At 35.5% G+C, this 23412-nt stretch overlaps 1 protein-coding gene across 4 annotated transcripts in view; it reads left to right on the forward strand.

The window, feature by feature from the left end:
- LOC126974271 (serine/threonine-protein kinase minibrain) overlaps nt 1-16660 on the forward strand; it is a 162377-nt gene extending 145717 nt beyond the window's left edge. For 3 of the 4 annotated variants that reach the window (XM_050821727.1, XM_050821728.1, XM_050821730.1), the window contains 8 exons: nt 89-236; nt 1553-1726; nt 2375-2487; nt 3593-3802; nt 4997-5082; nt 6836-6965; nt 7430-7595; nt 13075-16660. In XM_050821727.1, coding sequence (XP_050677684.1) covers nt 89-236; nt 1553-1726; nt 2375-2487; nt 3593-3802; nt 4997-5082; nt 6836-6965; nt 7430-7595; nt 13075-13190 — 1143 coding nt within the window. In that variant the 3' untranslated portion in view covers nt 13191-16660. Of the gene's footprint in view, nt 1-88; nt 237-1552; nt 1727-2374; nt 2488-3592; nt 3803-4996; nt 5083-6835; nt 6966-7429; nt 7596-9564; nt 9800-13074 lie in introns of those variants that run through there. The other variant, XM_050821729.1, reaches the window with a different exon arrangement.
- Nucleotides 16661-23412: the final 6752 nt, after the last annotated feature.

Genomic DNA, 23412 nt, shown 5'->3' on the forward strand with positions numbered 1-23412 from the left:
AAGCGGGTATACGTATATTCAGATGGATGAAATTGAAAAAAAAAAAAAACGTTTAATGATTCGTAATGTGAGTGATTTTATATTTCAGGTTGTGAAAGCGTATGACCACGAGGAGCAATGTCAAGTAGCGATTAAAATAATTAAGAATAAGAAACCTTTCCTAAATCAGGCACAAATAGAGGTCAAGTTACTGGAGATGATGAACAGGGCGGATGCCGAGAATAAGTATTATATAGGTGAGTGCGTCTTTTAATACATAGTATCTGGACGACCGAGCCTTGCTCGGATTTTTAAGAAGGTACAGAACTTGAACAAAAAAAAACTAATAGCACATCCAGATTCGAACCGGGGTCTTCTGCTTTCCGGGTCACCCGATGTCCCATCTGAGGTACTCTAGTGGTGAAATTTACCTTTGTATTCTAATGTTAATGTAGCAGTTTCTAATTAAAACTACATTTGTTTTAAATTGAAACCTAGCTAGATCGATTTCTCGCCGCCGAAACTACCTGTATACTAAATTTCATTAAAATTGTTGGAGCCGTTATTTATATTTATATACAAGAATTGCTCGTTTAACGATATAAGATACGTAACCTATACGGATATTATAGTTTGACTAAAGGAAAATAATACACGAAAATCACTTTGGAAATCCCAACTGATAGAGAAGGGATATATAATATTACTCCAGTCCAACAAGTTAATATTATCCTTATTTATTATACTGTCATATCATTATGTCTATCACTGCATATTGTAAAACAAACTCCTGAGCCGCGTCTGTCTGTCTGTCTGTTCGCGATAAACTCAAAAACTACTGCACCGATTTTCATGCTGATTTCGCCATTGGTTTGTGTGGTTCTCGAGGAAGGTAGTATATAAATTGTTAAATTTTTGTATCCATCCATCTGTATACATTAATGATATTTGTTGGAGCTGTCGGAAAAAATAAGTAGTCTTTCAGCTCTCAGCGAAAACGCTGTCTAAGGCAAAATAATGTATGGTGAAATTGTGTATCTTATCGTGATCTTCAGAAAAGTCCGCGACAGCATAATATGTTGTTTGTTTAAAGGATAACATACGATATCTATTGTAATACTTTAAAATATATTGGCAATTTTAAAGCGGCAGTTTAAAAGCTGTTTACACAAATACGATATTAATCCTTATAATTACTACATATTATAAAATCATTCAGAAATACGTTTTTGTTTCATTTTTAAGTCATTATCTTTTATTACATATTTCCGATGGCTACAATATTTCCGAATTCTTACATATTTTTTTCCTATTGACAGAACAGCCTCTGTCGGGTCAGTTAGTAGGTACTTTACTTGACAGATTTTGAAAATTATAATTTTATATCATTAAAATGGCTGTATTGTATAAAAATGTCGAGATAGTCATCTAAAAACATAGGAACGCAAATTGCACTAGTTAAGTAAGTACGCATAGCGTAAATGTTGGATTGTCTCACTTTGATTTTACAAAGAGCAAGTGTTACATATTCTATTTCTGTATCAAATTTAATTCTCGCTGTTGTAATTCGCAGTCAAATTGAAGCGTCACTTCATGTGGCGGAACCACCTGTGCCTCGTGTTTGAGCTGCTCTCCTACAACCTGTACGACCTGCTCAGGAACACCAACTTCCGCGGCGTCTCGCTCAACCTGACGCGCAAATTTGCGCAGCAGCTTTGTACGGCGCTGCTGTTCCTTAGTCAGCCTGGTGAGTCGCATTAGTTAAGAGTGACAGCCCTACCCAAATTAGCTTTAGGTGCAATTCCACCTCAGCACTTTAAGTAGAACATTAGAGTGGGGAATATTTAGTTGTAAGCATAAAATAAGTATATATGGATTGTAATTAGTTAGTAGATAGATGATTGTATAATAGACTTGCAATGTAATTTTTGAAATAAATATATTTTTTTAAATAAACCTTGGCTCAACAACTTAATTCATTCTATATTATATACTCTTCATTTATATGTTATCCTGGTACTTTTTCAGTGCTTCTCTTTCTTATAGGTTGAACATTTTTTTTTCTTATTTTTCATTTTCCTCAGTGGTTACTGGTTAGTGAATTCTGTACCTTTTTGTTTTCTTTGCTTTTTGAAGTCACTTAAATTATCATTTGAATATAAATGAATATACCTATTCGAATGCATTATTAAAAATATAATATGAGGTTGATGGAAGAATTTAATTATGAATTGATTACTTTATCAATTTTTATTGTCAAAATTTGTTTGGTTATTATTTTTCAACTTAATTGCAGTTTTATATTTATTAGAAACATAATGGAATCACAATAAATGAACGCTACAAGTCCTTGGTCGAGGTAAAACTTAGTAAAATTGTACATTGTTTGTTTCAGAACTAAACATAATTCACTGTGATCTTAAACCCGAGAATATTCTTCTATGTAATCCTAAGCGGTCAGCAATCAAAATAGTGGACTTCGGTAGCTCATGTCAATTAGGGCAAAGGGTAAGGATATTTTTATTTTATACAATAATAATGCCTTTTTAAATACAAAACTGACAGAAATTCAAAATGAAGTAGAAAATGTATCCGCCTTTCGTAGTCCGACAGGCAGGACCCTGTCGAACAATGAAATAAAGAATAGAAAATGTATTTACCACAGGGAGTGACAATAACATAACTTATTGCAACAACATGCGGTAAACGCCCATCTTTTATATCATAAAACAACTTATCCTACGTAATATAACTTTATACAATTTTAGCTTTCGATGAAACCAGTGGGAGGCTCCTTTGCACAGGAATATGGCTACATTATGGGTACCACAACGACGCCTATTTCTGCCGTGAAGCAGTAATGTGTAAATATTACTGTGTTTCGGTCTGAAGGGCGCCGAAGCTAGTGAAATTACTGGGCAAATCAGACTCAGAATCTTGTCTCAAGGCGACGAGTTCTGACGAATCTGTTATCAAACAATATTCATTGATACTACCGATGCCAGAGGCTATCACAAATTGCGCGTCTTACTTTGATCACAACGTGCCGACGTGTTTTACGACGCGCCAATGTAAACAAATAATAATATTGCTACATGTGGACCCAATCAGTGTCCGTAAATGTACTCCTTATTAAATAACACGTGATTAATAACAATTCTCAGGATTAACTAATTGTTTATTTTGTGATTTGATGTACGCCACTTGGGAATTATTTATTTCATTAACACAAATAGTTTTAGCCGAATATGGTTTATTTGGCTTTCTAAGCTTACAATTAGTATAATATCATATAGAATGTGATTAAGTGCGTTTATAATAGTATCAGTTACTATCGCTATATCAATTATATTTTATTAAATATTGGGCTTTCACAAAACGACGTTAATTGCATCATTTTATATAGAATAGAATAATACGACTACGAATGATTCTTTACTGATTTGTCAGAAGTTCAATATTGATGTTTTTTTTATTTTGTATCAATGTCCGACTAAAAAGTTCAAATGCTGAAGGTTAGCGTTAACATTAGCGAAATCATTATCTTTAGCAAATTTTATGTATAACAAGAAAATATTATATTTAAAAAGCTAATACAATGGTTTCGTTACAGATATACCAGTACATCCAGTCGAGGTTCTACAGATCACCGGAGGTGCTGCTAGGGATCCCCTACGACCTGGCCATCGACATGTGGTCGCTGGGCTGTATCCTGGTGGAGATGCACACGGGAGAACCTCTGTTCAGCGGCGCTAACGAGCTGGACCAGATGAATAAGATTGTGGAGGTGCTAGGCATGCCACCCGACCATTTGTTGGATCAGGTTAGTCGGATGGCGAATGACTTATGAGTGATTGACTTTTGAATTTTTTTTTATTGAAGTCTCGATTATTTTACAAATAGCGACAAAACATATGGAATATTTAAATTTTTTTGACACTAAATTATCACTATTTTAAGGCACGTTAACACATATATTTTTGGGTTGTATCCTACATCTGTTTTCGAAATTAAATTTAATTATTCGCTAAGATTTTGCATAGCTTTTATAACTAAAAAGAAGTCGTATTATTAGTGGATCAGTACTTGTTTTTGAAACTTTTTTCTTGAAAGACCAACTGAATTACATGAAAAAAATAATATTTGTATGATAAACATACACGTAAAATGTGAAAATAAAATATGTATTCATCATAAGTTAACAAGTTTTGTGGTAGGTGTTTAAATTAATACCTCCTAAAAGGTGTACTCATTATGCATTGTTATAACTTATGTAATAATGTGAAACGTGATAAAGTTGTCGAATTCCCGCAATGATCGAGTAATGGGTGGAAATTTGTATTAATTGGTAAAGTTAGAAGCGCCGATCCTACGCAGATATTGTCTTTATTGTATGTACTCTGGTTACATATATTGTAACTTGTTGCTTCGCTGCCAATGTCAAACATTCAACTTGTTGATAAATCTTTGTGTAATAATAAATTGCTTTATATATACACTACTTAATACTATACATACCACACACCACCAAATGATGATGATGTGTAAGCATTGCTGTGTTTCGGTGTGAGGGGCGCCTTAGCTAGTAAAATTGCTGGGCAAATGAGACTTAACATCTTATGTCTCAAGGTGACGAGCGCAGTTGTGGTGCCGCTCAGAATGTTTGGGGTTTTTCAAGAATCCTGAGTGACACTGCATTTTGATGGGCAGGGCGTATGAATTGTCATCAGCTTAACGTCCTGCTCGTCTTGCCCCTTATTTTCATAAAAAAAAAGAATAGTGGTGCACCGATTTGTACCGTGTGAGGATATGCCGTATCGCCGGATTATCCAGGGTGACGGGTGACTGTTATTGTATTACGCTACGCTTTAGATCATTGTGTGGTGTGTTACGACTAAGATAATATTGTCAATATTATTAACTTATATCACTTTAATTTATATTCAGATTTCGAAATTAAATTTATTGTGTTAAAATATAAGACTTCAATATTAACAAATTCGGTTTATAATTGCAGGCACACAAAACAAGAAAGTTCTTCGACAAATTACCAGCATCTGAGGGTGGCGGTTATGCATTGAAGAAGGTTGCAAGTAAAGACGGGTCAGTATCATTTTATCGTAGATTTGTTTTTAATACTTATAATCCATAAACACACAGTTTACTATCAGTAAAGAGTATCTACTTTTTTTTAATTATTATTGGAAAAAGAAAATAGGAGAAACTGTTCCGAAGAGCTGTTTAACCTGATTCCTGCCGCCGAATTCTACCTTCGCACGACACGCCACAAGTTAGGATATCATCCCCACCATCTGGATGTGTGGCGGTCCTCCACAGTGCGGTTTTCAAGGAGCTTTCTTCCACGTACTACAAAGAAATGAGCTTCCTTGTGCGGTGTTTCCGGGACGATACGACATTCCTTCAAGAAAAAGCGCGTACACCTTCCTTAAAGGCCGGCAACGCTCTTGTGATTCTTCTGGTGTTGCAAGAGAATGTGGGCGGAGGTGATCACTTAACACCAGGTGACCCGTACGCTCGTTTGTCCTCCTATTCCATAAAAAAAGAACTAATATAGCTTAGATATGTGATCAATATTATTATTTAATACTTGTTTATGCATTGAAGTATTTTATAATTTCTTATAACACCACAGGAAGTTGTGTGCATTTTATTAGGGATTCATAGTCAAATGGCAAAAATCGGAACCCTTGTAGATTCGTCATGTCTGTCTGTCTGTTCCTTCCGTATGTCATAGCCACTTATTCTTATTTTTTCCGAAACTATAAGAACTATACTGTTGATACTTGGTAATTAGATATATTCTGTGCATCACATTCAGATTTTCATACAAAAATAGAAAAAAATAACAATAAAATTTGGGGATTACCTATACGGAGTACTGAAACTCAATATAGTTTGGCTGTGTGTGATAGATAGGCACAAAATGAGTTAGAATACGAAAATCAATGTGTGCATGTAATCTTTACGCGCGATTGAAGTAAAACTTCATTATAATTAAGTTTAGGAATAATTAACAGATACATATATATTAATTTTTTGCTTATCCGAAAGCTCATAGACAAAATGTTATTATCGTTGGCCCTTGTTTGTTCCACCTATTTTAGGACATCTAGTATATAACAAATATTCTTAAAAAGTTGAAAGACAAGTAAATTTAAATTGTCTTAAACGTCAGACTGAGACCTTTTATTTATTATTTATTACAAATTAGTCATAGACAAATACACTTGGAGATTTTCAGGAAATATTGTGAGCAATTTGAAACAATTTGTTAAACCGTTAAATTATGGTTAAAAATTGTTTCAATTGACTTTTTTCTGACGGAAGTAACGTTAGTACTTCCGGTATGAATATTCTGAGTTACTTCCAAGTCACGTCTAAAGAAGTTTTACTTCAACAAATAATAATTATATCAAAATGTGTGCACTCTGTTAAATAAGCCAAACCAGTACAAGTTCTGGCTCACATTTTAGCGGGTGGTCAGTTTAGTAAAATGAGAATTCAGCCATAAAAGACCCGATATGAAGATAGTTCCTGGTAAAATGGTGTCGGGATTGTTGGGGAGTAGTTTCCAGCAGAATAAAACATATGATTTAATATTTTCGTTTTATTTTCTTCCTTTACATGTTTTGTCCTTATTTTCTATTTTTCACAAACACCAATTTTTAATTACGTAGATTGAGCCTTTTTCTACATCATGTCAACTGTCATCTGTGACACTTAACTTTTTAATTCCATAGACTAAGCTTACTCATTTTCATTCTCTATGTTTTGGAGATAAACATCGGTACCTCAACAGGGATAGTGTTAATAAGAGTTACGAAATGTTCCACAGCGGCTACAGGAAGTACCGACCTGCGGGCACTCGGCGGCTCCACGACATCCTGGGCGTGGAGGGCGGCGGCCCGGCGGCCCGGAGGCGGGGTGAGCCCGGCCACTCCGTCTCCGACTACCTCAAGTTTAAGGTAACGTGGACGTCCAGCTGATGGTAATTGATACGCCCTACACCTTGAGACATAAGATGTTAAGTCTCATTTGCCCAGTAATTTCACTTGCTACAGCGCCCTTCCGAAATACAATAATGCTTACATATTACTACTTCACGGTAGAAATACTTGTGGTATCCATAATTGTGGCGGCTTCCTGTGCAAAGGACCGTCCCACTGGTAATATAATAATTAATAACACGTCGTGGTATGACAGTATGTAAAACACTTCTTACTTGTAATAAAAACTTCCAAGTGCGAGTCGGACTCGCCCATGAAGGGTTTACGAAACCCAACAAGTAACGTAACATAAAAGTTCTTGTAGTTCATTGTAACTTTGATCGATGTTTTAAGAACAATATATTGCGGAATTATCCTGGTGTCCTCCAAACCCCATAGCCCTGACACGACATATTTAACCAGTAATAACGTTACTATTGCAGGATTTAATACTACGTATGCTGGAGTACGACCCCAAACAGCGTGTGACGCCATACTACGCGCTCCAACACAACTTCTTCAAGCGGACGGCGGACGAGTCGACAAACACGCAGCAGTCGCAGCCGCAGCCGCAGTCGCAACCGCAACCGCAGTCGCATCACCAACACGGTCAGTGTCGCACTCGCAACTCTGTCTGACACGCGCGCCAAGCGACTTTCACCAATTTACATTGACAACTGTGATATTCATAATGTAACGGTTAAGTCGAGTTAGTAAGTCTTTTATTGGCTGATGTATCAAAACAAATGTGTTACGAAATTTAAATGAATTGTTTCTTAATGACACCACAGACTGAAACACCCTCTCTTTAGTTATAAATGTTTATTGTACGATATCACATTGTAATCCATATTTTTATAAAAAAACAAAAAATCCGCTGAGTTTCTTGCGCCCGTTCTCAGGTCTGAGGCAGTCTTCTTTAAATGGGTGGTAGTTTTTGACGTTCAATAAATGATTTTGAATAAAAATATTTGAATTTGAATTTAAAATCACTGCTATCGAGCCATATTCAATTTTTAAACATTTAAGCGTATCTTCTAGAGTGTATTTAATGACAATTTTTCTAGATATACTAACTTCATGAAGACATTCTGCTACACACACAAAAAAGCCATCACAATGAATGATAAAGTGATAAAAAACAAGGCAATTTATAGTATTGTAGATACTTGCGAATATTCAATTTTACATTTTAATTATTTACAATTATATTACTTTGTACTTAAGTAGTTGTCTTTGTAAACTGGTGAAAAAATAAAACATAATGTCTTGACCAAATTAAACTTCAAAAAAAAAAAAACAAATAGCAAATTAAGTACTTGATGTCTCGTCTTTTCCGCTATATATCTATTTATTTATGTACAATATCAAATGTTATTTCTGTTTACAATATTGGTGTCTTGATGGTGTTAAAATGTTTAATTAATCATTATTGTGTAGATGTGACATTATCATTGGAGCTTGTGTCATATTCAGCTAACATTATCATCTCGTCTCTAAGCGGTCTTTCGGAGGAACACTTTTTACTTTTGCCATGGAAATTGCCTCACATAATAGGTTTTTTTCACACCAAACAGAAGTACTTTGAGTTAAATTAATATTCATATTTTCTGTAAGTTTTACACTTAGTGAAATTACTTAATTAAATAACTTTTAATTCTATCTTCCGGTGTGATAAAAGCCTATTTGTTTGTTCGTTATTATAGTTTTAAATCTCTATAATATTAAAAAATAAATCAGAAATAGTTTAATAGGCAATAAATAGGCTTTAAGATATAATAAATGAATATCATCTTGAGTTGAATACTTATTATGTGACGGAATGACTATAATCATTCCGTTTACTTAAAAATCCCTAACATCGTCGTGTTTATTGTGTTTGTAATCATCAATAAATAGTTAAATGATTCTGTCCTAAGTAATGTAGTTGTCAACATACAAATGATGGACATTCCATCGCGATTGACTGCATTAAAATTAATTTAGTTTCTATGAACAATAGATATTCAACGAATTAATGTGAAATAAGTCAAGAAGAACTCATTCAGTGCAAAAAATAAAATGATACTGAGATACAATGAAACTTAGATGACAGCAGATTAAAGTAGTCCTTTAAAAGATGGCGTCGTCAGTTCCTATTTTCACCACGTCTATTAAGTTAGGTCCTATTTTTGCCACATCTTTTCCGTTAGTTCCTATTTTCTCCACGTTTAGTAAGTTACTTCCTGTTATTGCCACATTAATTTCCGTTAGTTCCTATTTTCTTCACGTTTATTAAGTTAGTTCCTTTTTTTTGCCAAATTTTTACGGTAGTTTCTATTTTCTCCACGTTTATTAAGTTTTGCCACATTATTTTCCGTTAGTTCCTATTTTCTTCACGTTTATTAAGTTAGTTCCTATTTTTGCCATATTTTTACGGTTAGTTTCTATTTTCTCCACCTTTATTAAGTGTTGCCACATTATTTTCCGTTAGTTCCTATTTTCGGCACGATGATTACGTGGTGGTCGTACGATGACTATCATAACGTGACAGGGTAGGCGATTTCCATGTAAGTGACGAGTGGTATGTTGATGGCAGATGGTCCATCGGATCCGCGATGACTAGAGCCGGCCGGCGATTCGGCCGCGACACAATAACGCCGCCACTAACCACTCCAGGTCTGCATACCATATACACCTCACCAACCAACAGCCAACACACCTCGCTACCAATGCTCAATGTTATGTATCCACACCACACCAATAGTTGCAATATAAAATTGTTGTCGATCATTGTAAATGTGGCCGAACGGACCCTTTAATAGTCAAGCTCATGTGTTCATACTTTAAGATTCTACTTCTGGTGATATTCCATCTCCATTTATGCCTAAATTAAATAATATATATAATAATATTGGGGGAACAACAATCTTGTGTGATAAAGCTGAGACCTTATGTCTGTTAGATAGTTACAATTTTATTTGCTGTACTCATTTTATTATTTAAATTATATTCATTCTCTCTATTTATTCCTCTCCCTATTTAAAGCCGCTTTCAACTCATACTATGTGACTTTCATCTCATAATTTCATTATCATCACACCTGTCGTCCAGAAAGGGTAGGCATAGATTATGCTCCTAATATACATCCCTTGCTCACCGCATCAACCTTTTCAGTGCATCCCCAATTTGATCGCGTAATGTAAACTTCCGTCCACATTTTACATTTGACCATAATTTTACTTTTATCATATTCAGGAATAGGTACCAGTGAGTGTTTACTTGAATAGCTTACAGCTACTTTATTTAAGTAAAGAATGGTCTCTTTAGTTCTAATTCTAAATCTCTAATTCCTGAAGTTTACTTGTTATAGTAAATTCGTCTATACCCAAAAAAAATTAAACTCATATTTTAGTAAAATAAACTAGGCTTGGGGTGTTTGTGAGTTGCGATACATAACAAATAGCGGAGTATTCTCTTTTTCACAAGGAACATGCAGATGTATGAGTTTGAAAATTACTGCAGGCTGTGAATCTGGAGAATTTTAAATTGATCCATTCAAAAAGATTATGCCTTATAAAAAGAGAATGCTTAAAGCATACACATCAAGGTACACGTTACATGCCGTAGAACGTTTTAGAACAAACAACATTGTAAAACTAGTCAAAACACGACTTAAATTACACGCCAGTACACTAGTATAGAAAGGTTCTTATAAGAATCTTGCCAACAATCATAAAGTAGTATTTGAATGATGCTATTCACAAATATATGATATGCTTTATACACTGCTTACATGGTTCATTTACATTACATCTCATTCACTCATGGAATATCCTTCATAATCTGGGCTTTCGTTGAGTTTATATTGCAGTTCTGTTTTCGAGACTACCCACAACACTGTAGCATACCTTGACTCTGCTATGAATGTATCAGGTACGGAAACAACCTATAACCGAATTTAAACGACAATATTATTGATGCTTTGTGATTGGCTAGGTCCTCGAGGAGGCAGTCACAAACCTTACAATACAAAGAATGTTTTTTGCCTTACTCGTTTCAAGCACTGTCATGGTACACGGTGTAGGAGGTAGACTACTTTCTTATCAGCCAACCCTTGGCAATAGCTACGCTAAATCAGTAAAGAAAATACGCAGAAACGTTCGAAACGACGCACGCACACTGACGCAGGTCTCAACTAGGCCGATCAGCGGACGTCGCAGTCCTGTTTCGGGATACGGCCGTTCCCAATATACTATGTATTTACAGATAGAGATAAATTACTACCTTCTACTGTCAATAATCTGAAGCTGTCCCAATATACCCGATAAGTCATTCAAGGGACGGAAAAGTCAATGATAGTTACGATTTTTTTTTGATCTCAAGTAGGCCACAGCCGGAGATAGACTGAATATTGTGAATGGCCATTAGTCGCGAGAGCCCTGCGCGTGCCTCGTTGAGACAGCATGACACCTGCATATGTGTGCGTGCGTTATATCTACCGTTTGTACGTCGTTTCCATATAGCGATATAAAATATACTGTGCCTTGGTCAAGGATCAATATCATCGTAACTGGATATTCCATTAGTTAATATTTAAGTGATATGAAGTTTTATATATTGTGAATTATTGCAATATAAAACTTGATATCATGCTCATTACGCTACATATGAACACTTCTCATGTCCATCATTGATTTTTGGAGCTGATCATTATTTCTGACAGTGGTTTTAAATCAGTTTTTATATGTTTAGATATTTTTTGATGTTTGTTTATAATAATAAGTTAGTATAAAATGTTAATCAAACAGGATTATTTTTTCATACAGATCAAATGAAAAGAAAGTTCTCACTGTTTAATAAATACATTAAAATATTAATATTACTTGGAATATTGGTTAAGCTCTAATAAAATTATCCTTTTATTATATTTATAAAGCATTCTGTCCCTCGCACATAATTACTGTTTTATATATTTTCGTCATGCATGTATATATATCATTTAGCATGGCAATACCGCTTGCTTTTGGTATAGTAGCTGTGTAATGCGTTGCGTGTCACACTCATAAGTCTGATGGTTTTAATCTGTGATAGTCTGTGTTTATATTTCTATTATGTTTTTTAGTTGTAAAAGGGAACCATTTTCATTTATCATTCAACATTCATAATTTTAAAGTCATCTTTTAAAATAAGCGAAACGGTTCTAGGTGCTATCTTCATCTCCCGCGATAATATATTTTGCTTTCGGACAGGATTTGTTCGAATTCCTTCTCTTACTGCTTTGACCACCTTTTTCGTACTTTTTCACGTTCTACGTGGACGGGTAGATCTTTTTCTGTCACAAACAGACGAGTCCTCATTGTACCTATTAATAGCCTGGTACACAAACATTTTACTAATACCAAGCGTATGGCGAGTTTTTAAAATTGCATTTGGCTCCATACCTACTTTGTGTAATGCAATTCGGTTCTCTTTATCACCCCACTCCATTTTGTTTCGCAAAATATTGTACAATGTTTTGGCGCCCAAATGAAAAAACCCAATGATCAATCATATAAAAATGATTCCAGATTCAAATGTAATATTTTGTTTATTTTAATTGTAACAGTGCTTATGGCAAGACTAGTTATAAATAACATAGTTCTGAATTTACGAAGTACTTACATCAAGTACTCCTTCATTACGTATATCTTCTCAAGTTCTATTTGGTCTTCTCTCGACGAATAATCATGGTAATGAGATGAATAGATTATTACAGATTTTTACCGATTTGCAATGTTTTCTCCACATCAATTTTCTTGTGTTTCTGCACAGATGTAGTCTTTAATCTAAATAAAGCTTTTTAAATATATCTAGGAGTTTAATAGAATCATTTGGTATTTTTATATTATCCTTACTATTGTATAGATTGTGAAACAAAAATAGAATTTCCTTTAGATTAATGCTTGTCTCCCTTTCAGTATAATAAGCTGAAATTGTACTGCATTAAATTTTATAATAGCTGGTATTTTAGTAATGAATACATTAATTAATTGTATTTGATAAAATTGAATGAGTACAATTTCAGTTTATCTGTTGAATGTTATCATTGATTGTGTCCTGGTCACAGTGAGCGGTACCAGACTGTGGGGCGGCGCCGAGCGCATGGAGGTCGAGAACGTTCGACGCGACGACGACATGTTGCCCGTGCACCAGCTGCAGCACAGTCCCGTCGCCATTCACTAGCGCGGAGGACGGCGGCGCGCCCGAACACCGCCGATCTTACCCGAGCGCGGCCCCACCACGACGAACAAGGCGTCCAAACGCACGCGCAAGCGGAGACGTAAGCGTACTTAATGTACAGGACACGGCGTCGTGAGTGATCGGTGCTCCCACAGACATGGTGTATAGCTAAATATTACCCGAGTGATTTTATATAACTGTTGAACCTACCGCTGACACAGTAACATTCGAATACGTGAAAGTGCTCAAATGATGGACGGTCAAGTGTGTGTGTGGATGAGAGCTTCTGTTGATGTACTCGTGACGTCACAGGCGGGGAGACCCGAACTCGCTTAGTTTGATTCATTGGCTCCGTTATCAAGACTTTGTTACGGCGTGCGTGTGAGTCGGTGTAGTGTAAGTAAAGTAATTCTACAGGACGGACGCCGCGAGCGTCGGTAGTATAATGATAGAGAATTCGTAACATCTGCTACAATGTGACGACAACCTCTGGACTGATACCATATTTATAATTCAATATTTTTATTTAATTCGATAAGTCTGACTGTAAAAAGTTATTCGTTGACGATCTGTGCGCCGTGTGCGAGGTTTTAACCTTCGACGCTGCTGTTTTTTTCATTGCCATCGATATAATATTATTAAGTAGTACGTTTCACATACGTGGGAGCTTTTCTGTTTTACATACAAAATATACGGCGGTTTAAAAAATCGCATCCGACACACAGATTTATAACATGTACTGTATTATGTTCTTAAAAATTGCTTCATTCGACCGTACTTAGGAGTGTCCACAAAAAACGGACACATTAAGGGCATGGAAGCTAGGTTTTTTTATTGTTACGCAATGCATATCATGGACGCAATATGGTAGAAAATAAATATTGTACATAATTAGTGAACAGACTTATATTTACAGACTGCAATTAAAACCGTTTACTCTATAGTTTAGTTACATATTACGATAGTTAAGCTTATTCGGTTAACGCAAGCTTTATATTTTGTAAAGTGTCGGCAACTGACTGAGAATCAAAGGGCCAAGCGATGCGTCCACTCCGGAACGATCATTTGATAAACATATATATATTTTCGATTGCATTAACGACAACGGTGACGGTCCGTTGATATACCAGTCGCGGATTCATGAAACATTGCCCTCGCATTTCAATCTTGTATATAATTGATGTCTTGTTATATTTTTTGTTTTTCACGCGACCCGGTCGTACACGATCTGGGACGCGATGTACATTGTTCGCCTAATTATAGGTTATTTTTTAACCCATCGGAATATTGTGATGTGTAGGTACGCCATACATCAATGACGCACAGAACGACATTGATGCCTGGTGTATATACCTAGTTAATTGTATACAGATGTACTTGTAGGTTATGGGAACGTTGAATTGTGTAATAAATGGGTATTTCAGATAGGCGTTTAATTAAAAATATGACTTGTTCAACCTTTTTTGGATTTGAATCTACAATAGATTAACCTCATAGCAACAGACTGGTCGAATTTGTAATGGAGATATTTTGTATAGCGTACACTGAATCACTGCCTTACTGTGCCGGAACTATGTGCATAAGGCGCGCTTCTGACTCGCGACTTACACTGCGATTGAAACTGAGCATAGTAAAACATTAGTTTATATTGTTTTTGTAGACAAATACACAGCGTGATGTTCATTTTATTTGAATTAACACTAGTGTTATATAGTGAGATATGTTATTATTTATAGTACTCGCATGGTAAGTCGGACAGTAAGCGCGACTTAGTCCGCGCGGCTACATTCCGAACGTTCGTTAATTAGCAAATTATATTTTTTTCAATTATTCAGAAATAGCTGAGGAGGGCGCGACTGAGACTCGGTCGTCCGGGACGTAGCCGCCGCGACGTTATCGCAACTGAACGCAGATTTTTTTGTACTGCATAATGTTGCCATAAATTTTATATAAATCCCCTTCTCCCCGAAATACTAAAGTTATTTTAAAATACATTTGTATGGTACAATTTGTTTATGACATGAAGCATCAAAGTATTCGCCTCGTCGACGCTCGCCCTTATCATTTCATTGTAGATTCTATCTTCGTCTAGGTCTCTCGGAATCATAGACTATTCTTTATACTTACATTCAATTTCTCTCTTTATCTGTATAATATTTAACATTATAAAATACTTTTTTGCTTCATGAGGTATAGGACTGTTAGGATTATAAGAAATAGGTATTGGAAACGAGATATTCATAGTAGGGTGATAATATTTTATAGGCGGGTTTCCAAATAATAATAATGTAACTTATTTTCTTATTCATTGTACTGTGCTGTTGTGACATTTTTTATTGTGATTGTGTATGAATTGATTTTTAAATTTTTTGTAATAATATAAACAGTTTCGTCTAATCTCATTTTGTGCATAATTGACGGGTAGAAAATGTTCACCAGCTCTGACTACTAACTAACACCTATGTGGCACATTTTGTTATGCCGGTAACTGGGACATGTTTTCTTATTACCTGGGTTCGAAGGGGTGTACGTTTGTAAGTAATTTTGTTTCCATTAATAATACCTAGCACTCTTACAGTACTTACAGTGTACTTAAACAATTGAGATTTTACTTACGATGGTACAACACCCTACTCTTTGAAATTTTGAATGGTAACACTTTGTAAGCGCGTCGGATAAACAATATTGTTTCTAAAATAGTTATAGATAGGCTGAATTGGTGGCTATAGTTCAAGATATCAGTTTGAGGGTTAAAATCAGGTGTGCATTGTTTAAACCATTTGTAACCGAAATAGATTTACTTGATACAAATACAGTCTACATAAAACAAAGTGGCTATGTGAGCAAATATAACAATTAATGCTGTTCTAAATGAATAATTTATATGATTATAAATTGTATACTGATTATAATATAATGTTCAATATAATTTAAATGAATTCAGTTTTTATCACACACCTATTGTGGGTTTATTGGTATTTTTTATCATGTTACTGTTTTAATTATACAATTGAGGCGAAAAGAACCGTTATCATTCAAAATGTTATACCAATGTTGACAACTTTTTGCTTGCGGGCCAATAAAATGCGACGCCGTTGTATTGTATGCACTGCGGGCATTTAGTGTTTGACATTGATATAGCAAAAGACAACATTTTTGTATTACACTTGTACAACTTTCAATGAAAAAACACACAAGTGAGCGGTGGCTGAGTCAGGAGTTGGAAACCTGCGGCTGTTGTGTTTACAGAGAGTCCACGTGGCACCCGGCGACGATGGACGGCAGAGGACGCTAGTAAAGCTTACGTATTATTTATTGTATGTATCGATATTTATTTGTACTGTGAGGTGAATGTGGCGAGTTCGTCGATTTATTTACTATCTGATTGTCAGTCCGCGGGCACTGTAACAATAAAAAGATAGAGCTTTATGTCACTAAGTTTTGTATTTTAAATCAATAAACGATAGCAATGATACTGGCTTTTATTAATATTCATGTAAAAAGGATACTGCGATCCGTATGAATCTATTGTATTCTTTGCCCTTCTAATCCGATCGCTTCTATGAGGCGTATGTCCTTATAGGCGAGGAAGTTTTTAGAAATTCCAAAAAAAGTGGAGCGCACGGCATTCAGAATGTGTTAAAATATTTCGTCCTTTTCGCGACAAAAATCAACAGTTGCGATTGTCATTTATTCCTGTATTGTGTAGGTGTTTGTTTATCCTGCAATGGCCAGTGATCACTGCTTCATGCTCGTAAGTGGTCTTTGTTTATAAAGTTTATTAACAAAGTCCGTTTCAGCATTGATTAGTGTTTTTGTCCCTCAGTCTCATCCCATTACTGTTCCGAGCCCAGTAATAATACAATACACTGGCGTATAATACAAAGCGTGCGACACAGGAGAACATCTCTAACGTAAAACAGCAAGATAGAAAAGGAAAGCGAAGCTATTGTGACTGCCACCAATTTTGATAAAAAAGTAAACAGTCACGCATTCCCTCTAAAGCTGTCGACTGAGACTCAGGTGAAATTGAATTCTCCTGTTAGGTATACAAGGGTCTAATATCGGACTTGTTATAGAGTAAATTACTCGCAGTACTGAGGCCCAAATCTTCATTTCCGTTTATCCAAGCAATGTATAGCTCATCTCTGATGAATAATTTAGTAAATGTACAACATCTAGCAGAGCTCGATTGAAGAAAAGTTGTAGATTATGGTTTAGGGTGATCACCACTGACCTATATGAACAATGGTGATCACCTACCAAGTGAAACCAACTTCTTCTGGAGGATAACTGACAATTAAAAGTCTATTTAAGTAGTTATTTATATTCTCATTTTATTACATATCTACAGTTTTGAACATAAGTAAGATTAATATGAAGTGGGGAATGAGATTTTGATTTGAAGTTTTGGTTTTTGTTTCGGAAAGTATAATTTTTGAAGTTAAAAATAACTAAGCGCATTTAAAGATCAGAACTATATGAAATAATCTTGATTGTGGTAAGTATGAGATAAAACTATAGCTATCACTTACGTACTTACTTTGAGTACTTATCTAAGTTCTAAGATATTTCATTCCCTCTTCTCTTCATTCCCCAAGTCACCATAGAAATGTACGTCGAACGATATATCGAAGACGTGTATGCTGATACAGGCTGTGGCAGTTAGCGGAGTGCTCTCGAATCGAGAGGAGACGACACAGGGAGACTTTAGCGGGGAACTTATAAGATGGACTAGATTTTGGCGGCCCCATTCCGAGACTGCAAAGATTTTAGACACGGTGCATGTCGATATCGCTGATTTGCTGCATATAATTGATATGCAGAAGAAATGCAATCTTGGGGGACATCAGCGTTTATAGGTTTTTAATCAGAGCATGTACCATCAATAACCAAAAACCCATGTGTATATAAACTCGGCAAGGATACTATAATGTGTTAAAAGTTATATGCGAGTCGTGAATGCTGCCCTGCATAATCAGTTTATGTACGGGAGCCCAGTCGTCCGGCGTGGTGAGCGTTGAAGAGAATCACGATCGATGCAGATCCCTGCATTAACGCTATGGGACGTTTATTACGTTTAACGGAATGGATTGGCCGTATCCAGAAGGAAGTGGACGCTATTTAGATTAGATTGCAGCTCCCTGATATTACAAAGGACTATATGAGCCTCTCTGTTTTATAATTACAGCTGTCGTGCCCTCTGGCCATCTGAGCACGCGGGCCAGGAAAGGGCACAGGGCAGGGTTAGCAGTTCTGGGTTATTAAATCATAATAATTTAATAATAAAATAATTTTGTTTCAATCTATTATGAATCAAACGTCAAATTTATTTTTTTATGTTAAGGCTTTCTGTTGTGTAGGTAGGTAGACGTTCAAGCTAAAACTTAAAAGGTTGCGATGACTTTAACAACTTTAGCTTTACAACCAATTAATTGTAAGACCTTATTAATCAAAAGGTATATAGGTACCTTCCTACCTCCTCCGAAGTTTGCGTGTGTCTTATAGATTTAACGACATAACTGGCAAATCCATTTGTTTTCGACATTGAATTAAATTTCTTATTCGAAATATTTAAGCACAGTAAATCATAGCAGCCACTGCATTTAGAGCACGTTAGAAAGTAATTTCCATTTCATAGTCATATTTGGACAGCCGCTACAAATATTATGCTTTACATACATTGCTATGCAGACGACACCACTGGTGATGCCGTATACACGGGCCATGCAGGTCTCTCTCGGGAAAACGTCGACCAGTGCCGGGAGAAACTTGTGTCTTCTATCGAGTCCTCTCTTGAGAAGGTCGCGAAATGGGGTAAATTGAACCTTGTCCAATTTAACCCCCAGAAGACTCAAGTTTACGCGTTTACCACAAAAAAAACCCATTTGTCGTATCACCGCTCGAAAACTGGGTCTCGAAATCTCGAGCGATTGCCAATTCCGTGGCCATCTGGAGAGCAAAGCCAAATTGGCTTCGTTCTTCGTCATCAACAGAGCACGGCAATACTTCAACATTCTAGCGCTCTACAAATCGCAGGTCTGGCCACACATGGAGTATTGCTGTCATATCTGGTCTGGCGCACCCCAGTATCAGCTCGATCCATTTGACCGCGTGCAACGCAGAGCAGCTCGAATTGTCGGGGGCCCAGTGAACTCTGTGAACGGCTGGATCAGTTGGCGTTGCGTAGAGACGTCGCTTCATTGTGTGTCTTCTACCGCATTTATCTCGGGGAGTGTTCCGAAGAGCTGTTTACCCTAATTCCTGCCGCCAAATTCCACCTTCGACACGCCACAAATTAGGATATCATCCTCACCACCTGGATGTGTGGCGGTCCTCCACAGTGCGGTTTTCAAGGAGCTTTCTTCCACGTACCACAAAGCTGTGGAATGAGCTTCCTTGTGCGGTGTTCCCGGGACGATACGACATGGGTACCTTCCAAAAAAGCGCGTACACCTTCCTTAAAGGCCGGCAACGCTCTTGTGATTCCTCTGGTATTGCAAGAGAATGTGGGCGGCGGTGATCACTTAACACCAGGTGACCCGTACGCTCGTTTGTCCTCCTATTCCATAAAAAAAATACATTTGAAGCCATCATTAAAGAATGATAATCGCAAAATGTGTCTGGGTATAGTAATGTGACTAACCAATAGACAGCATTAGGACGGTCAAGCTTCAATAATATATTTAACTATTTATTTTGTAAGAAACTAAAAAGGCAAATATGAAATTTGAGGGTAGATTTAAATTTGTTTGATTTGTTTAGAAAAATGATGTCAGTCAATTAAGTAGTTGTTATGTTTCCCTTTTTATATTGCTGACAAATTTTAATTCTATGAACTTTCACTCACAAAAATACTTCCTTACTAATGATAAATGTTTCACATGTTTAACAGTTTCTCTTCATTTTTCTATTTAACCATATCAATTTTGTTCGTAAGTTTTGTGTGCAGTTTTTATGTGATTATTAATAAATATTATTTTATTGTTATTATTATTAAAGTAATTATCAAAATTCATTATTTTCTTATTTTATTCAGTACCCTTTGACATTAAAAATAACGAATTCAACTTTTATTTACACATTGTAATAAACAATGCTATATGAAACAATTTGAAGACAAGTGACGTAGATTCATTGACTCGGTATTGTGTGTGCATTGAATTGTTTTGTAGTTATTCGTATATTTTTGTCAATACTTGCACTAAGGTTTGTTTAAAAAAATGTGTCCATGTGCTGTACAAAAAATATACAAAAATAAGATAAATTTTTGTAAGGCATTAAAAACTTTATTAAAACTCAAAAATAATTAAACGATGCGATACAAACATTGAATTTCAGAATCATTTAAATTTATTTTTTTTATTTAACGTAACTTTTGTAGGAGCACAATTTCATCCTAATAAAGTAGTATTTTATTTAAATTGAAATTACTCACGATAATCAAAGAAAATACTTTATTCTAAAGGGATTTAGGTACATTGTTAGGTATAAAAATTGATAATGTGATCACCACCGCCCACATTCTTCTGAAGCACCACAGGAATCACAGAAGCGCTACAAGTCTTTTAGAAAAGTGTACACGCAACTAGGTAATATGAACAGTTCAAAAATCCATTTCGTTTACATATGACTGATCCCCTCATACATCATTTACGAGTCTGACAATTATTGACAATATGTCCGCACGAACAAATTACCGTTATCATGTCATGCTGAAATCGCGTATCGCGTTGGGCGCATGACAAAGTTGACTGACAAAGCACATCCTATAATATCAATCTAGATTTAATACCAATAACACAGTAATTATTAAGACGGGTACTCATACTCGGAAATGTAATTCGAGATCAAATGTAAACAAAGAAATGTCATTGTCAAAATGACAATTCAGAGTTTATCAACATTTTCCTAGGTAAGTTAATAATAAACTTATTTTGATTCATAATACATAAAACTTAAATAAATAAATTTATATATATATATTCGCTCTCTGATTCGGGGTCTGAAAAGCTTAACGAATCGGAATTTCAATTTTTCCCTTTCTACGATGTCTAGTAACTGAGCTTTTATCATATTTTCTTCAATATTTACATGTTTGGATATGAGCTATTCAATAATTTGCGCTTTCCGTCGATCAATTGTCGGGTTCTATTCTAACCTTGGTGGAGTGGACAATTAAACAAATACCGAATTGGTTTTTAGCTTTGGTAGTATGCCCTTTAACCACTTTTCATAATGAGCGAATTTTCAGTGTTTTTTTTGGATTCGAACATTAGTAATGCTCCATCTACAAAACCGTTCTCGCTGCCTATATAAGATATTATAAGACGCCTTCTTTTTCTGCTTCGAGCTTTTAAGCCTGTGGAAAGGCACTCTAAGAAGGCTTATTTAGGAGTTTTAATGAAGAGTATCAATCGCGTGAGTGAAAGTATTTACTATTATTAACTGTAATCATAAAATATTGTATAAAAGCAAAATATTCACTTTCCACTTTTTTGCAAATATAAGATACACATACATATACAGCTACATAAACATGTATATAGTATAGGTTTATCTTATTAATATCAACTTTCATTGACCCATATTATTATATAAACATATAAAATACAGTTTAATATATAAACGAAAAGCAAGAAGGCCACATTGAAACACGATGATCGTCAGAAGCCGAATGAAGAAAATAATCTGGCAACCATGCCTGTTACCTGTCGCTACGACTAAGATTTTTTGTAAAATTATTTACGTATTTCTTCTGTAGACGAGCCAAATGTTTAGAGCTTCTATCTTATTGCCAGTGTCAAAGCAGTTTGCACAATAAATTTTACATTTTAAATATTAGATGTATTTTATGCTATATTACAAAGAGAAAACGTTGTGCATTATTTAATTATATGTATATAGACTATACTTATAATTTTACAATGATATTTTAGTATATTTAAACACGCACAATAAAAAAGGTTATTATTTGTTGTTGGCAACACCATTGTTTATATATTTTTATATATTATGTCACCTATACGATATATATTTTAATTGATTTGATGCCGATATCAATATCAATATGACGACGTGCATACTTCATTCTTTCGGGTCTTTTTGTTTCGGGTGTGTTTGTTGTTGGCGTTCCTTCACACCAAAGGTGGCAATAGGTACCTTAGCTACATGGTTAGCCAGCTCATAAGTGGGCGAATTAATAAAATATATATCGTGAGTACCCGTCATAATAATTACAATGTTAAGATCCGCGATGATAAAATTTTAAAAACCAAGAGCACTCTTTTTTTATGCATTGATAGTTTTATTGTGCCCTATTTTTTTGAATTTTTTACGCAAATATCAACAGTAGACAGTATGACAAGACTGCTACCATGTTTTTTTTTGCGTTTTCTGCTTAGAATATTATATTGATATTGAATTGAGGCCGATATTTAGATGTGCGACATGATTACTGGTCATCAGATCTCGACGTTCTAAGGTCCTAGGAAGGTTTCCTGACTATTCCCGCGATGGTGTCCATACGTCTGTATGTATGTATATGTGTGTGTGTGTGTGTGTGTGTGTGTGTGTGTGTGTGTATATATATTTATGGAAAAAAATCCGTATGTCGGACTCGGTTTGGTAACCGATAAAAAACCGCCTCTTTCTTCTGATCCCTCGTTGTTCGCCGCAGGATTGCCGTCAAGCATTTCTTCACGGGGAGGGCCTTAGCTGTTAGTAGCTACTTGACGGCGAGTGCCTTAGTTGGGCTCTTTCTCTCTCGAGGGTACTGTTATACCCCAGTTATGTAGGTATTAATGCTGACTAAATTGCTATTCCATCTCAACCAGCATTAATGAATCAGTTATATAAGCCCTCGCTGCGCGCGGGCAGTTAGTTCGTGCTCGCTTCTCATAAGTTACGGTTCTGCTCAAGGGTCTCTAAAACTATTATTGTATAATCAAGTCTTCATATTCCTTATAATATATTATATTTCTCTGTGCTAAATAAATGTTTTTTTTAAAAAGCGAACTCAAAAGAGACCCATAACATTTTTGGTGGCAGCGGTGGGATACGGAAATCCCCAGTGACCTTAAATTATTCATAAACCAATAAAAAATATTACTCATAAAAGTGTGAACCTGTGATCGTGAAAAGTGTTATTCATCGTGTAATCAAAAATCTCCAGTGATCTTAAACCAAATAAATCAAAAATCACTATTCATAAAACCGTGAACCT

Source organism: Leptidea sinapis, chromosome 32 (assembly GCF_905404315.1).
Source record: "Leptidea sinapis chromosome 32, ilLepSina1.1, whole genome shotgun sequence".
Lineage (NCBI taxonomy): Eukaryota > Metazoa > Arthropoda > Insecta > Lepidoptera > Pieridae > Leptidea > Leptidea sinapis.